General features: G+C 41.2%; 1 protein-coding gene across 2 annotated transcripts in view; it reads left to right on the top strand.

Annotated features, from left to right (window-relative positions):
* The first annotated feature begins 14,342 nt into the window (after nucleotides 1–14,342).
* The window catches only part of phldb1b (pleckstrin homology-like domain, family B, member 1b), a 167,899-nt gene continuing 164,241 nt past the window's right edge, over nucleotides 14,343–18,000 (top strand). Inside the window, exons 1-2 of one of the 2 annotated variants that reach the window (XM_034239914.1) lie at nucleotides 14,343–14,479; nucleotides 14,562–14,609. In XM_034239914.1, the coding sequence (XP_034095805.1) occupies nucleotides 14,583–14,609 (27 nt within the window). In that variant the 5' untranslated portion in view covers nucleotides 14,343–14,479; nucleotides 14,562–14,582. Of the gene's footprint in view, nucleotides 14,480–14,561; nucleotides 14,610–16,223; nucleotides 16,395–18,000 lie in introns of those variants that run through there. The other variant, XM_034239916.1, reaches the window with a different exon arrangement.

An 18,000-nucleotide genomic window follows, 5' to 3' on the forward strand; every position in this document is an offset into this window, starting at 1 on the left:
TGAAAGATTAAAGCTCACCTGGAATAAGGTAAATGTTGTTAGTCCAATTGCAATTTATGACATGGAGCATAGTGCACACAATTAGTATCACAACCTATGATCACAACAAACTATTCAGGAAAACTTTTTTCAACTGTTAAAGTCAGATGGTCAAACGGAACGTTTTATTGTAGCTAAATAAACCACATGAATGCATATTTTCTTAACTATACACAGCATGTATTACCTGCATGAGCTCAATAGGCTATAGGTCTTTCATTTAGTTAATTTTTTTTTTTTAGCTCTTATTTGAATAACCACAGTCAACTTTAATCTTTCAGAAATGACCATGGAAATGACTCATGCTGTCTGGTCACACGAGACATCCCTCATTAGCATTAGCTGTGAGGGTCACAGGAGCCAGTCTAAACATGGAGCTGTGAGCCACAGGTTTTATTTCTACATTAGTGACTCATCATGTCTGATCTTTATTGTACTGCTAAAGAGCACAGCGCCTTTAGTGACACAGTGGTTCCCAGCCTTTTTGGTTTGTAACCCTCTCAAATCAAGCCTTGAAAACCAATGTCACCTGTAGCATTAGCATTATGTCAAAGGCTTTGGAGTAGTGTGACTTCAAAGTGTAATAGATAATAATGTCTTACATTCAAGGGCGCCGTAAGGGGGTGAAAAGTTAGGACGATTCTAAGGGCCCGTGACTGACAGGGGCCCCAAAATGTTCAGAACATTAAGAAAAAAAATGTAAGTAACCTTTCATCAATCCTCAATAATTCACATTAATAGAACGTTATATTGATAAATTACTCACTAAATGTACGATTCATTTAACTTATTTTCTTCCAAAACTTAATTACCCAAAGCCTCTGTACACCCCCTTCTATTTACATGTAATGGTTTGGTCCTGCCTCCAAACGCGGTGCGGCACCGGCACTTGCAGATGCCCCTTTCACACCAGCGCTTTTTCAGCTCCGGCTCGGAGCCTGAAAAGCGCCGGTTTTTCCTGTTCACACCGCAGCGGCGCCGGCTCTTAGCTCCGGAATCCGGTTCACTTCCAGCTCCAAAAAATTGTCAGTCTAGAGGCAAGAGCTTCTGAGCTAAGAGGTGGCGTCGCTTAGGCAAGGCAAGGCAAGGCAAGTTTATTTATATAGCACTTTTCAACACAAGGCAATTCAAAGTGCTTTACAAAAAATGAAAGAGATTAAGAAAATGGCAGTCATTAAAAAGAAAAGCTAATAAAATAAACATTAAAAGAAAAAATACATGGATAAAAGTTACAGTGCAATTAAACATTAAAAGAAAAAAGTACATGGATAAAAGTTTCAGTGCAGTCTAAGATATGAATAGTTCAATTAAAAGCAGCGACAAAAAGAAAAGTCTTCAGCCTGGATTTAAAAGTAGTAAGAGTTGCAGCGGACCTGCAGGTTTCTGGGAGTTTGTTCCAGATATTTGGAGCATAATAACTGAACGCTGCTTTACCATGTTTAGTTCTGACTCTGGGGACAGAAAGCTGACCAGTCCCTGAAGACCTGAGAGATCTGGATGGTTCATAATTTAGCAGGAGGTCAGAAATGTATTTTGGGCCTAAACCATTCAGTGCTTTATAAACCAGCAGCAGTATTTTGAAATCTATTCTTTGACACACAGGAAGCCAGTGTAAAGACTTCAGAACTGGAGTGATGTGATCCACTTTCTTAGTGTTAGTGAGGACTCGAGCAGCAGCGTTCTGAATTAGCTGCAGCTTCCTAATAGATTTTTTAGTGAGACCTGTGAAGACACCATTGCAGTAGTCGAGTCTACTGAAGATAAAAGCATGGACAAGTTTTTCCAAATCCTGCTGTGACATTAGTCTTTTAATCCTAGATATATTCTTTAGGTGATAGTAGGCTGATTTAGTAACAGTTTTAATGTGACTGTTGAAACTCAGGTCAGAGTCCATGACTACACCTAGATTTCTGGCTTTATCTGTTGTTTTGAACATTGCACACTGAAGCTCAGCGCTAACTTTTATACGTTCTGCCTTGGCTCCAAAAACCATTACCTCAGTTTTATCTTTGTTTAATTGGAGAAAGTTCTGACACATCCAGTCATTGATTTGTTCAATGCACTTACTCAGTGTTTGAATTGGAGCATAGTCTCCTGGTGAAATTGTTACGTACATTTGTGTGTCATCTGCATAGCTATGGTAACTTATTTTGTTGTTCTTCATTATCTGAGCCAGTGGTAGCATGTAGATGTTAAAGAGAAGAGGCCCCAAGATGGAGCCTTGAGGAACCCCACATGTCATATTTGTCAACTCAGATGTGTATTTACCTATAGAAACAAAGTTGTTTCTGTCCTTTAAGTAGGATTCAAACCAATTCAGAACTGTTTCCGAAAGTCCCACCCAGTTCTCCAGTCGGTCTAGTAATATGCTGTGGTCAACAGTGTCAAACGCAGCACTGAGATCTAATAATACTAATACTGAAGTTCTGCCACTGTCTGTGTTTAAGTGGATGTCATTAAAGACCTTTACAAGAGCAGTCTCAGTGCTGTGGTTTGGACGAAAGCCTGACTGGAACACATCAAAACAGTTATTTAAATGCAAGAAATTACTCAACTGTTGAAAAACAACTTTTTCAATGATTTTACCTAGAAATGGGAGGTTTGATATGGGCCTGTAATTGTTCATTACTGAAGCATCTAGATTATTCTTTTTTAAGAGCGGTTTAATGACTGCAGTTTTCAGGGCCTGTGGGAAAATACCTGAGTGAAGAGATTTGTTTACTATATGAAGTAGATCTGAGGCCATGCAAGGCAAAACATCTTTGAAAAATCCTGTTGGAATAATATCAAGGCAGCAAGAGGAGGATTTCAGAAGTTGAATAATGTCCTCTAGGTTTTTATAATTAATCTGATGGAATTGTGTCATGATGTCTGAATTGATGTTAAGTGGAGATAGGGACAACACATTTGCTGTTCCTGATGCAGAGGCACTGACTGCTTGTCTGATTTTCTGAATTTTGTCAGTGAAAAAGGAGGCAAAATCATTGCACGCCCTGGTGGATAGAAATTCAGAGGCTACTGACACTGGGGGGTTAGTTAGTCTGTCGACGGTAGCAAACAAGGCACGTGCGTTGTTTTTGTTTTTGGTAATGATGTCAGAGAAGAACGATTGTCGTGCGTTTTTCAATTCCAAATTATAAAGGCCAAGTCTCTCTTTATAGATTTCAAAGTGAACCTGGAGATTTGTTTTTCGCCACCTGCGTTCAGCTTTTCGACATTCTCTTTTTTTCTGTTTTCACGGTCATGGCCTTTCTCCATGGAGATATTTTCTTGCCAGACACTTCCTTTACCTTAGTTGGAGCAATGGCATCTATAACATTTTTAATTTTTGAATTAAAATGATCTACTAGCTCATTTACTGAGATGTTGGCAGGGGCAAGTGTGGAAGAGAAATTCTGAGTAAACATTTCCCTAGTATTTTCAGTTAAATATCGCTTTGTGGTTACCTCTTTTTGAACATTTTTGTGAACAGAAATAGAGCTCTCAAAGAAAACACAGGAATGGTCAGAGAGTGCAACATCAGTCACCACAACCTTAGAGATATTCAGACCCTTTGAGATAATTAAGTCCAGAGTGTGCCCCTTATTGTGCGTGGGCTCCATCACATGCTGAGTCAGTCCATAGCTATCAAGAACACAAAACAGTTCTTTAGCCCCTCTGTCCTGGGGGTTGTCAACATGGATGTTAAAATCACCAACAATGACTAGACGGTCAAAGTCAATACACACTATAGACAGCAGTTCAGTAAAGTCATCAAAAAAGCTTGCACAGTATTTGGGTGGTCTATAGATATTTAGGAACAGAGCTCGAGAGGAGCATTTCAGCCGAAGGGCCACATATTCAAAAGAATCAAAGTTTCCATACGATGTCTTCCTGCATTGAAGGGAATCATTGAACAGAATAGCAACTCCACCCCCTTTCTTATGCATTCTTTCCTGACTCATAAAACTAAAGTTGGGAGGGGTTGATTCGATAAGAACAGCTGCACTGTTATTTTGTTCAATCCAAGTTTCTGTTAAAAACATAAAATCGAGATTGTGCTCAGTGATTAAATCATTGATTAAAAATGTTTTTCCTGCCAAAGACCTGACATTAAATAAAGCTAGTTTAAGTTTGTTAAACACACTATCAGTCATGTTTTTTGTAACAAGCTGTGGCTGACATGGAATCACTGCTAAATTAGATACACTCACACAAACGTTTGAGCGCTTCCTGTTTCTATGATTCACCGCTCTTAATCTATTACCTATCAACACAGATATCGGCAAAGCTACTGGCAGGCAGGGCCCCGACATGTCCTGGAAAGAGTTGCGAGTGCCATACGCCCTTGAGCCTGGACCCATCACATATCAGTAAGAGTTTGTTGTGTTTTGCTTACGTCTCTCTTACGTCGAGGCGTGCAGGAAACTAAACCCACCTCCCCTGAACATGGGTCGACTGTCATGCCTGCCTACAAGCAGTAGTGCTTATAAACACACTTTATAAAGTCAGGCAACACTAACCAGGCTTCGTGTGATTCTGTTTATTTGTACCTTACTTTGACCATCCGTTCACTGTTATTGATCATTGTGGAGAGAGGCAGACGTGTTGTTTTGTATTATAGCAGCTATCGGATGGAATCAATACATGGGCTGCACAGGTTGTCGTGTCCGACTATCACAAGTAGAATCATAATAAAAATACGCCGGTAAGATGTGCCTGTAGAAAACGGTTTATGCCACAATAGGATAGCAATAGCAAGTAGTCAGTGTAGCTTCGGTTGCTATGCTAACATCACCCATTTTATACCAGAGACACTTTCATAACAGCGTTGTGATACCAAACAGCGTCAATTCAGACTGACACACATTCACTTAGGCTAAGGGGAACTGGGGATATGTATCAGCTGCTTGTGTGAGTCGGACAGTGAATACTTTAGAGCGGCCGCTGCAGTGTGAGCTAACCGGGAACTAACGGAGGAGAATAAACTCCCGTGGAAGAGCAGCCAACACGGCAGCGGTCGGTAAATGCTGCATAAACACATTAATAAACAATGAACCACGGCACTCTGGAGCAAAGTATAAGGTTGGAGAAGTCGTTATTCAATTTATTCTGGCTTTGTGTGATTAAAAGCAACACGATCATCGACCCGTTGTTGTGAGCGCCGTAATGCCGTTGGGGAGCAAATCAGCTATGTAAACGGTGACGTCATGACGCAGCAGCGGCAGCACCAGTCGGGTGCTGGGCGGTGTGAACAGAGCGGGAGCAGAAAAGGGAAACCGGAGCTGAACCAGAAAAGCTCTAGCTCAGAGCTAGAAAGGGAAAAGCGCTGGTGTGAAAGCCGCAAGAGAGTGAAAGCATGTGAGGAGGGATGCTAGTACTTAGCCTACATACGTGTGTTGTAGTGATGGGAATTCCGGCTCTTCTTGGTGAGCCGGATCATTTGGCTCGGCTCACCAAGAAGAGCCGGCTCTTTCGGCTCCCAAACGGCTCTTCAGTTTACCACATATTATACCTTTTAATTAAATCAAATGTAGCCCTGTTTTGACTAATGATTTATATGTGTGTACACACATATCACTTAAATTATTCAATACATCCTTTGTACTGAAGTATTCAAAAGTAAAAATGACATGTTTAATGATTTACTGTGGCCAAATGTTTTCATTGCATTTACAGACCCGTGTAACTCTCTGATACCACCCAATGAATGCACTGACTTGCTTGTCGAATCACGCTACACAAAACAGATAGCAACACCTATAAAAACTATTTTAAAAAAGGGGCTACTGTATCGACATTTTAAAATTATATTTAAAGAAAAGAACCTGACAAAACAGCAGGGCTCTATTTCAGTAGCCTAACTATTAGCTATAGAAAAAAGACAGCAACAGCTGACATCAAATCTTTGCTGAGCCTAAGGATAATCATAAATAAATAACATAGTGAAAATAAATATATTGCAATGCTCAAAACAGCAGCATCCAACCGTCTCTAATCCTTTGATATTACCATGTCACCTGCATGCATGCACGGAGCAGCTGTAGCACGGAGATCATCATCATCATTCTGTCTTGTATTAGGCTACTTAAAGTGGACCTATCATGCTATATTTGAACAATATATTGTAGGGCCATATCTATATAAAGTATATATATGATTCTGTGAGCTGCAGCTGACCACGCCCCCCTGCAGGAGAGGGCAGCGTGCTCTGAGATCAGCTGCTGGGCTGTCAGAAGAGGGGGAGAAAAAGAGATCTCCCTCCTCCGTGTTTTATTCTTATTGAAGTAAGAAGAGAAGTAATGGGGCAGAAACCCTCCTTTTTACACAGCGGTCCAGACATAGACATCAAACGGCGACACATATTCAGTTGCCAGTTACTTTGGCATTAGGGCAGGGATATCTAGATACTTTCCAAAGTTTGACATAATGAATTGTGCTACTTTTAAAGCAAGCAACGATGTTTTCAAATCTGTAATCAAAAAGCTCCTCAAAAACACTCTCGAAGCAGTTCCTGCCGTTGCTACGTTAGTTCAAACAGTAACAACGGACTATTTTTCTTAGCGGATGCATGTCAATTTAAATACATACAACTCAATAAATCAATAAAATCATTTTCTAAATCCATAAAAGCATTTCAATTAATATTGGGAGTCATGTCGTTAATTTGTTGAGAATGTGGCCATGTAATAAGCGGGATAATGTGCACATTGCATAATGTGCCTTCATGCCGATATAGATCCCTCCGCAAAAAAAAAAACTGGCTCGTTCGCGGGCGCGAGCCGGCTCCCGTCGTTCCCTTAAACGAGCCGGCTCTTTGAGCCTGCTCGTTTAGTCAGTATGTATGTCACCCAGTTTTTCACAAGAAAAGGTGGGTGTGGTCCATGAGTGGTGGAAATTAGTCTGTTAGCTAATGTTTTTTTGTTTACTAAGCTGACATTAAGTACTGTTAATATCTTTACAGAAAATTCAGAGGTCTTTAATTGCACTGCTCTTTTAGCTGATATTTAAAGGTATGGTAGGTAATTCACTTTTTGTTATATTCCATGGAATGCTCTTAACATCCCGATAGCAATGAATATATTAAATGCTTTGACAATAAATACATACAAAAATGTCATCTGTGGAAGCCGTGGCGCTGTAAAAAGCACGACCAATCATCTGAGCTGGCCTAGCAAAAATAACTGGATGGCCTACCTGCCTGTCAGCCTTCCATCTGTGCACAAGCGTATCTCGTGCCCTCATTGGTCATGTGCGCGTTCGTGTGTGTTGGAGGAGGGGCTCTGTAAGGAACTCTGAAGCAGGGTTTCCGTTAGCCGGTAATTACCGGTTTTTAGCTGGTAAAATTTATTAAAAACCGGTAAATTCAAAACCTGCCGGTCAAAATGTCTGGTAATAATTAGGAAGGCTCCGATAGATCGGCCACCGGTCATTATCGGCCGATATTCACTCTTAATAGTTTGATCGGTGCTCTATATAAAGAACGATCAGGAGAGCTGGATCTGATCGATATGGACATAAACGCGAGTGAAGTATAACCGGACACGCGAGAGAGAGATCAGATCAGCTGCTGAGTCAGACCGAGACACGCAGCTCTGCATAATCACCTGAAGCCCCGCCTCTGTTTAGCGCGCTGCATGAGAAACTGACGGGCTGTCAGGAGAGAGAGAGAGGGAGAGGGGAAAAGAGATGATCCGTTTCTCCCGTGTTATTATTCAAAGTTAATGTAAACTTTTGAATAATGTACGTTATCTAGGCTACTACAAGTAGTTTGTTTGAATGTAATAATTATGTTGTTTGTTGTTTGTGGAATCATTTATTGAAAAATGGATCTGAATTGTTCGATCTGTTACGATTATAGACTGAAGCAATATAAAAATGAGCCCCGTGAACTGAGTTTTAAACTGAAGCATATCTGCTCATAGTCCGGTAATTACCTGCTAACGGAAACTCTGCTACACAACTCTTACTATTATTATTGAAATATGACCGGTAAGTTTCAAATTTGTCCGGTAAAATAAATTCTGCCCGGACATTTGACCGGCGAGAAAAAATCCTAGCGGAAACCCTGCTCTGAAGGAAGGGGCAGATTTTTTTCGGTTGTGTATTTTAAAATTCTAGCGCACTCGAGCTGGTTTCTCCATTCTTACCTACCTACCTTTAATAAATGCAGGTACATTTTTAGCGCCTATTCATACTAAATCAGTTGTCCCTCCCCCTGGTGCCAGGTCCAACAGATCCATCTTTAGGCTCAGCAGCCCTGTCCAGGGGCGGACTGGGGGGAAAAAGTGGCCCGGGGATTAATTGACAGACAGGCCCACTTAATGTGCGGCATGTATCGGCCGGGCCGGCGACGAAAGTATGTTACTTAACAAAAAACCCTATGCATTTAATGTTATTTTGGACAATTCATATAGTAATCACATTACCTGAGCCCTTGAGTTGCCTAGAGCAAAAATAGTTACAGCATATATTTAGTGATTTTAATGTTAACAGATCATTGATGCAATAACATTTTGACCCAATTTGCCTGACTTGACACATGGAATAAAACATGGGCGTAGGAAGCATCCTCAATGTGGGTGAGACAATTTAACAGGGGGTGTGGGCAGGTGGTGGACCTCACCTCCTCTAGGGCGGTCCGGGGCAAGCTCCCCCGGGAAGATTTTTTTTTAAATGTTGAAGTTAAATGCATCAATCTGGTGCACTTTGAGAGCAAAATTAGGGACTAAATCTATGGCAGTCAGTAGGGGCTTGGACTGTGAGCCGTAGGGTCGCCGGTTCAAGTCCCCGACCAGTCCTACATTTGGAGTGTGGACTTCTACTTGGAGAGGTCCCAGTTCACCTCCTGCCCTACCGTGGTGCCCTTGAGCAAGGCACCGGACATCCCCCTTCCCCCCTCACTCCCATTGCTCCCCGGGCACTGTACAATAGCTGCCCACTGCTCCTAGTACTAGACTCCTGGTACTAGGATGGGTTAAAAGCAGAGAACACATTTCACTGTGTGTGCTGTGTGCTCTGCATGTGTGACCATTAAAGAGGGTTTCATCCCTCCCAATTCTTCTTCTTCTTCAACACCCATATAAAGCAGAACTGTAAACAGATTTACTTTTTCTTTCAACATTTATTTGAACAGCAAGTGGAGGCAAAAGTGACTGCACCCAAAACAATAGACCTGCTAGCTAACTAGCTTAAACTCAGTAACATAATGTGGGCAACACGTTGTTCTCCACAGCCGCGCGACCTCTGAGTCAGACGTCACTTCCCCCTTTTCTATCCTACGGGTACAGCCACTCCCCCTGAACCCCGTTTCCCTGCCAACCCATTGAAACTGATAGATAGAACAAAGGTAGCCTATCAAAACGCCCAGCCCAGCCCACTGGGCTGGGCTGGGCTGGGCTGGGCTGGGCTGGGCTGGGCTGGGCTGGGCTGGGCTGGGCTGGGCTGGGCTGGGCTGGGCTGGGCTGGGCTGGGCTGGGCTGGGCTGGGCTGGAACACTTACAAATGTGGGCCGGTAGGATTTAGGCAACAAAACAAAAAAAACAATTATTATTATTATTTTTATTTTTTTTGGCCCTCCGGCCCACACACAGCACCGGCCCACCGGGGAAACTCCCGGTATTCCCAATGGCCAGTCCGCCCCTGGCCCTGTCCCCCCATAAGGCTGAACCTGAACCAGCTTTTCTCCCAACTGAAGGAGGTGAGCAGCATTGTGTTGAATGACATGCCACTTAACATATCTGAAGGGAGACTGGAATACAATATATATATATATATATATATATATAACAAAAAGCTAACATCTAATTTAAATTATACATTTCAAACACAGTATTTTCCCACATAGCCAATGATCTATATAAAACAAAAAACTGCTTTTAGTCTATTTAGGATGATGGACAGTTTGAAGCATTGAGTGATCAGTCTGTAAAAAAAATGTTAATCACAGACATTTTGGTTATGATATTAATACTAATGTTATTATATTAAAGCAGGGGTGGGGAACCTCCGGCCCCCGGGCCGTATACGGACCGCTAGACCATTTGGTATGGCTCTCGAGGTAATTTATAAACAAAGTGGCCTGTGCCTGGTGGTGGGGCCCAATGTGATATATTTTCATGGGGCCCAAAATCCCTGGCGGCGCCCCTGCTTACATTATCCAGAAATTCACAAGTTAAGACCTTTTTTTACAGTCATGCTTGCAGCTGGACTGGACGTTGAGCTAAATGCTAATGTCTGAATGCTAGCATAGTGATGTTAAGCAGGTGTATTTGCCATGTTCACCCTCATGTATGAGTGTGTTAGCATGCTAACATTTGCTAATAAGCAGGCTGATGAGAAATGTCATTAGTTAAGTGGGTATTTGGTCATACTTTTTTTTTTTATGAATACAAACTTAAATTTGATGGCACAATACCCCACCCTCTGGAAAAAATCAATAATAAAACCTGTCCCCAAAAAACCTTGTCCAAAGGTAAACAATGATGTTAGGCCTGATGCATTGACATCCATTGTCATGAAATGTTTTGAGAGGATCATGGTGCCGCTGCTAAAGAAAGAGGTTGATGTACATTTAGACCCTTTTCAGTTTGCCTACAAGCAAGGGCGTGGCACAGACGATGCTCTAAATAGTATCACACACCTGGTCACTAAACACCTGGAAGACCCTAAGGCATATGTACGCCTACTGTTTGTGGATTTCAGCTCGGCTTTTAACACACTGCAGCCTCACATCTTGCTTCAAAAACTGATAAAGATCAGTATAAATCCTTTTATCTTGAAATGGTATTTTTCGTTTTTAACCAATCGCACTCAGCATGTCAGGGTCAACAATGCCCTCTCAGAGCCCCGGACCATCAGTACAGGAGCCCCCCAAGGTTGTGTGAGCTCCCCGGTCCTCTTCACACTGTACACAAACGACTGTACGAGAATCCACCCGGAGAATTATATCATCAAATTCTCAGATGATACAGCCATCCTTGGCTTAATGCACAAAGGCAGCAGTTCATCAGCTTATCACTCTGAAATAGAGAGATGTGTGCAGTGGTGTGATTTTAACCATCTAATGCTGAATGTGAAGAAGACTGAGGAGATGGTGTGGGACCCAAAGGCAGTGGGTGACCTTAGGCCGGTGGTTATCCACAATGAACCCATAACTCAGGTCAGCTCCTATAACCTATAACCTATAACCTTGGTGTCCATCTAGATCAGTGGTCCCCAAACTAAGGCCCGCGGGCCGGGTACGGCCCGCCTCCACATTTGGCCCGGCCCCCTGAACAATACCAGAGACGCATTATGATTTATTTATATATATTTTTTTTTTCAGTCTGGCCACGCGAATCCTAGACTAGCCCCTGTCAAAATGTTGTGACCTGCTCTATCGAAATCAGTCGCATTGACCCGAAGACACCTTTTGAGTTGAATACACTGTTGGAAAGAGGAGATTCCTAGCTTTCTAATGATATCCGGATTGTTTTTGTACTTCAAATATTAAGCGAAATATGTCACATTATATAATGACTGTCACCGAGTCATCATTTTGAGAAAAAGGCCTTCAAAGTTGTCTCTTCTCTGGAATCCATCGATCTGATTGATTATTAGCGGAGCAAATGATCAAAATACTACCGAGGGAAGATATTTTCGTTTGGAGGGGAAGCTCGCGAGTGTGTGTGTATACGTGTGTGTGTGTGTGTGAGTGTGTGTGCTTGTGTAATTTTGCGTTTGTGTGTATTGTGTTTGTTTCCCGGGGAAAACACTCACGAGAAACACCGGCTGTTGTTATGCCTGCTGTTCTCCGCTTGTAATTATGCCGAAGCTTCAAAGTTGTATTTATCATCTGAATTTGCCGAAACAAGTTTAATATTCTGAAAGCCAAGACTTTGTTTAATTGAAATCAGATGAAAACAAACTGTAACAGACCCTGCAGTGTTATCTATGATTACTATACTCTTACATTCATAATTTCAGCGGAGTGAGGGGGGGGCGGCGCTGCGGAAGAGCAGATTGCGAGTGAGAAATAAATAAATTGGAAATAAAAGTTTCATATTCTGAAAGCCAAGACTTTGTTTGTTTAAAATCAAACAAAACACCCGAACCCCGAAAAAAATAGTTTTTTTTACGTAAATCCACGTTTATTTTTGAGAGATTCTGCTGTGACAACTAAGCTAAACTTTTACCTGTTAAGATTGTGCACGGCACAACAGAAAGTTACAGTAATTTTCAATGGACTTTTTTTCTGTGAAGAACCCAGAGAGGGTTATTTGGTTATTATTTATTTCATAAATAGTGTTATTTATTTCATTAATAGTGTTATTATTTATTTCCTGACTTTTTTTCTGTGAAGATCCCGGAAAGGGTTATTAATATTTGGTTATGTGTGGCTTTCTAGAAAACAATAAATGTTTACGTTTAGACACCCATGCGATCGTCACACTTTTTCTGTTACAAACTGACCCGGCCCCCATCAGAGAAGGGAAAAGTTATGTGGCCCTCACAGGAAAAAGTTTGGGGACCCCTGATCTAGATAATACACTCAGCTGGAAGGCGCATGTTCAAGGTCTGTGCTCTAGACTTCAACAGCGATTGTACTTTCTGCGTCGACTCCGAGCTTCTGGTAGAAGATTCAGGGTTCCCAAGAGCAGGCTGAACCACTATAAGCACTCATTCCTACCTATGTCCATTAAGCTTCTTAACATTCACATGAAATGAAATGTAGTCAAATGTAATGAAATGTACTTTTTAAATGTTGGCCATGAGGGGTTGTGCAATAGGTCGCCATTGTCAGTATGTGCGTCTGTGTATTGTGTTTGTTCAAACGGTGTATGACTGATGATATGTGTATGTCTCTTAATGTCCACTATGTTTGTATATGTACATGTATGCTGAACTGCAGGACAGAGTCCAGAACAAATGTCCTTACGGGGACAATAAAGTATATCGTATCGTATAATATGAAAACTGCAGGATAACCAAAGTTATAAGACGTAATTTTGCTAAAATATGATGTCAATGAGAACAGCTTTCAAGAGGCTTCACTGACAACCATCAATATTAACCTCATGGTGGTGCTAGAGAAACTTAGTGGATTAGGGTCCATCCATTGGATCTTAGTGACACATTATATGGCAATCTTTATAATAATAATTATTGAAATACTTCAGTCAGGACTGATGTTATCATACATACAGTCAACCTGTAAAGATGAAACAGTCATGTTCTTCTCATATCACATATCACTTCATGTCATGTATGACAAACTTAAGGTATAATTGGCATCAGCAACGTAAATATTTTGACACAAAATATGAATTGTTGTCAGCAATGACTAACTGCTGGGCTTATGAATCAGAAATACTGCAATCTCAAAACACTGTTTCAAGTAAAAGTATGATCAGCAAATGTACTTAAAGTATAAAAAGTAAAACAACATATAATGCAGCATAGCTCATGATAGGTTTTTCTGGTTTTACTCCAAATGTAAGTGCATATTATAAATGTTGTGTAGTGGGCTTGTCAAATCCTTCAAACATGTGTTTTTATGCAAGAGTAACTAGTCACTTAAGCTGTCAGATACATCTATTTTTGTAAATAGAGCAATATTCCACTCCGAGATAGAAGTATAAAGTAGCAGAACATGGAAATACTCAAGTAAACTACTAGCAGCTTGAAATGTATACTTTTATACAGAATTTGGAGAATACTTCCATCACCGTAGGCACTTTTTAATGTGTGTGTGAGAAGCAGCATGGGGTCAAAGGCCAAACAAACACTTATTCGAGTGTCAAAACAGTGCCTCTCTTATTTCTTTAGCCCCATTCAGTCACATGTTGTGTCATCACAGGAACATATGACCTCTAAAAGGCTCAGGGCATAAATGTTCCCAAAATGTAACTCTTGACATTGTTGTAATTTACCCTGACACTTACATGGACTGTTTTAGTGTTTATTGGGAGCATGAATGATGATGTTGATTCATAGCAGAGGGAGTTTACTTTTCTTGCAGACAGTGAACAGAAGAAGAGCGACGAAGAGGAGAAGAGTCAGATGCTGGGCTGAGACGCCGAGGGCGGACCAACAGATGGTAAATGCTGGGAGATGAGGAGCGTTAAAGGGGGGGGGGGGGGGGGGGGGCTTTAAAGGGTCAGATAGGTTCAAGAGAGCTTAGCAGCAGCCATATTTGGACTGTAAGGTGTTTGTTAGAGGGGGTGGGGGGTGTTAATAGCAGCCCTCCAGTCATAAAAAGAGGGTGTGTCTGTTTTACGAATGAATGAGCAGGCTGATTAGCTTTGTGAAGGGTCTCAGAGGAGGGAGGGGGTGAGGGAGGAGGGAGAGCAGGGCCACACTGGAGCAGACACTGTTGTCTCTGGCGTTAAACACACAGTCAGTCAGCGGGCAGACACACCACACTGCGGAGATCACCGTCACTCACTTTGAATGTTTTTACTGGATTTGGATTGAGAGGGTAGACTGATTTTTTTTTAAAGGCAGTCCACACTGATTGGATTAAGCAGTTGGAAAAGTTCAGTGTCGTTTTATTTTCACAGTTTATTCACCTGGATCCAAAGATGATGCTCAAGAAAGTGCGATTTAAGGTAGGAAAATGCTCTTTTTTGTCCTGCTTATTACTTAACACTGAGAACCTTTCATGTAATAAAACCCATACTGTTCAAGTCTCCACTTGTTATTCAGACATGTGACATTTTATTAGAGAACACTTTCCACATAACACAGCAGTGATCCAACAAATATAAGCTTTGTAAACCTTTCCACTCAGTGTCTGCTTGCTTCTTCCTGGTGAAGTCCTCTGGCTCACAGGAAGTGATGTGTTTAGAGACATACATGCATCATTCTAACTAAACAGAGGAAAGAGAAACATCCAGCAGGGAGATACACACTCTGGGGATGTGATAAGGTATTGAGGACAATTACTAGAGCCTGACATCAAAGATAACACATACCTAAATAAATACAACTCTGACAGATAAGAACCCTATTTGTTGATTTACTTTTTTGTGATTTATTATGTTTCTCTTATTTTGTTGACATGTTTTTCTTTGTTCATATCTTTTATCATGTCTTCTCTGCAATCTTTTTTTCGCACTTCTTTTACCTTATTGCGCTTTTATTAGTCCTTCTGTCAAAACACATTATAAACTCTGTGCTAATATTAAAACTATTCAGGTAAGAAAACTTCTTCACAGTTGCTTTCGGGTGAATAAGCTTCTCAAGTAAATATGAAATATGTGCAATTCTTTCACAATAAAAAAAAGCAAAAAATAAGAAGAAAATAACAGTAAAGAAAGAATAATAACAATAGTACATCAAATATAATTCAGTTTTTTCAAATTATTTCTATGATTATAATTACTATTATCTCTGTATCCTTTTTAACAATAAAAGGATAACTCACCTGTAATCATGGTGCATTGAGTCCTTTGCTTTAAGTGTGTGATCAAAGCTGTGTGTCCTCAGCAGCGGCCCAGCCTGCAGTTCAAAGGCAGGAGTGTGTGTCGTGACACCAGGGTGATAATTAGAGCTCAGGAACAGGAACAGGAGAAGCTGTAACACCAGCAGCAACCTTAGTAATAAAGATATACTGTTATCACTAATGCAAGTATAAGGGTGACGCTTATTATTTGACATTATTATGTAAATCTCTTTATCTGTATCATTACTTTACGCAAGTTAAACATTTCCTTTTCTTGTTTATCTTGATTTGGTGTTCAGAAACAAACAAATACAGCGTATATCTAAAGTCCCTGATGATCGTCATCACTGATGATAAAATAAAGGTATGAAAAAATGTAAAAAGATTAACATTGATGACACGAATCACACTTTTAAGATACAATGCAAAATCCTTATAAAATAGTTTGAACAACTTAACATCAAATACTGAGATCCTTTCTGTATTCTTTCCGTAAGTTAAGAACATAGCGCAAAGTACACATTATTAAGTACAAAGCATTGTGTACAAATGAACAGATGAATTGTCACTCTTTCATTATTACAACCAATGTGCTTTACAGAATAAAAGTCCTTTACAGACGTTTACAACAAATACGATTTGATCTCTCCCTGTGATCAGATCAAAAACCATACTCAACCAAATGTCGGTCGCTCAAGTAAAACATTTCCCATTGACAACAACATTGTTTCTCCATCTACGTTTTTCATTTAGGGCACTTAGCTGAAAACACTTGCAAGTTTCCACTTTGTTTTTGGAGCACGAGATGATGATGGGCTGCAGGAGTTCTCTCTGCAGGAGGCCGACCCCCTGCAGGGAACTGGAGCTCATTCATTATTACTGTTAATGATGCAGCCATCAGAATCATGTCATCACTGTCACAACTGACAATAGGTTACCATGGAGGACGGTAAGTTTAGATGCTGCGGGACAGAGAGGATGAGAGTGAATGGAGGGTCATCCACAGATCATGTTATTTCACTCTCACCTGTTAGGGCCAGCTGCTGTTGTTGCCGTCCTCTGAGAGGTGACGCTTTCCCGAGCAGTGTGTCAAACAGAGTGTGAGGAAGAAGAGTGAAAGGAAACAAAACAAATCAAGACAGAAGTGAAAGGTTGTTCTCTTTAGTTGCCTCAATAAAGGAGCTTTTGTCTTCAGTTTGTTTTTTCAACTGCTTTGATGAAACTTGGAAGACCGGAGTTTAATATATTTCAAAGCGTAGCCAATTCACGGTGGATGAAAGCATACTTTTTGTCTTATGAAAATAGCCTTGGTTGCGCTCTCCGAGGGCTGTTATCGTTTTGTTAAAGCATGCCTATTATGCTTTTTAGGGTTTTCCCTTTCCTGTAGTGTTTTATATAGGTTTATGTGCAAATGGTCTGCCAAGGCTAAAATCCCAAAGTTCCCTCCAGCCTTGAACGCCTCCATTGGACTCCTTTGTTTACTTCCGCAACATAGTGACATCAATATGTAACATTTGTGCTTCTCTTGGCTAGCGCCCCAACACATTGTACGTGATAGGCTAAGGGGCGGGACATCCCTAAAGCCCCTGTCACACTGTCCCGAAATTGACACCCGATGGACACACGATAAAGGAAATGTTCAAATTCGGCTGTGATCGTAGCAACATCGGGCCATTCGTGAGGGCATCTAAGCCATCGTATGACCGCCGGTGGAGTTTCTCAGGCTCCGGCAGCAACTTCGTGAGCGGCAACTTCGTAAGGCACTCGTGAGGGCATCTTGTCAAATCGTGTCATCTTCGTGTTATCATCGGTGCATTCACCCTCACTCTGATCGGGGCGAATGCCCGATGGCACCGATGATAACAAGATGCCCTCACGATGGCCTTACGAAGGGCAAAATTGACACACGAATTCAACACGAAAATGAACCTTCTCAAGGTCCTTCGGCAATTTTTTGGCATGCCAAAGATTTTGCCACCGCTCACGAAGTTGCTGCCGGAGCCTGAGAAACTCCACCGGCGGTCATACGAAGGCTTAAGATGCCCTCACGAATGGCCCGATGTTGCTACGATCACAGCCGAATTTGAACATTTCCTTTATCGTGTGTCCATCGGGTTGTTTTATTGCACAACAAAATCATGTAAACATTTTATGTAAATAACCCAATTTGTGTTCTGTGAAACTAAAAAGGATATAATATATTATTTTGAAGGAGAGTTGACAGGAAGTTGTTGTTGCTATGGAAACAACATTACGGAGAAAACGTAATATTTTCTACATATAAAGACGGATAAAGTAAAGAACAAAGTCTGAAGATATCAGTACAGTATCATAGTACTGTAACATAATTGTTTTTGGTACTTTCATTGCAGTTGTATGTCTTAAATGTAATGTAAATGTTGCCTTCGTGTGTGGTTCGGGGCCATCTTCGTGCGAAATTCACAATTCCATATTCGTGTGTCCATCGGGTGTCAATTTCGGGACAGTGTGACAGGGGCTTAAGTGGTTGACCAATCGCAACAGAGCTAACCAATCAGAGCAGACTGGGCTCTGGT

This window comes from Gymnodraco acuticeps, unplaced genomic scaffold (assembly GCF_902827175.1).
Source record: "Gymnodraco acuticeps unplaced genomic scaffold, fGymAcu1.1, whole genome shotgun sequence".
NCBI classification, from domain to species: domain Eukaryota; kingdom Metazoa; phylum Chordata; class Actinopteri; order Perciformes; family Bathydraconidae; genus Gymnodraco; species Gymnodraco acuticeps.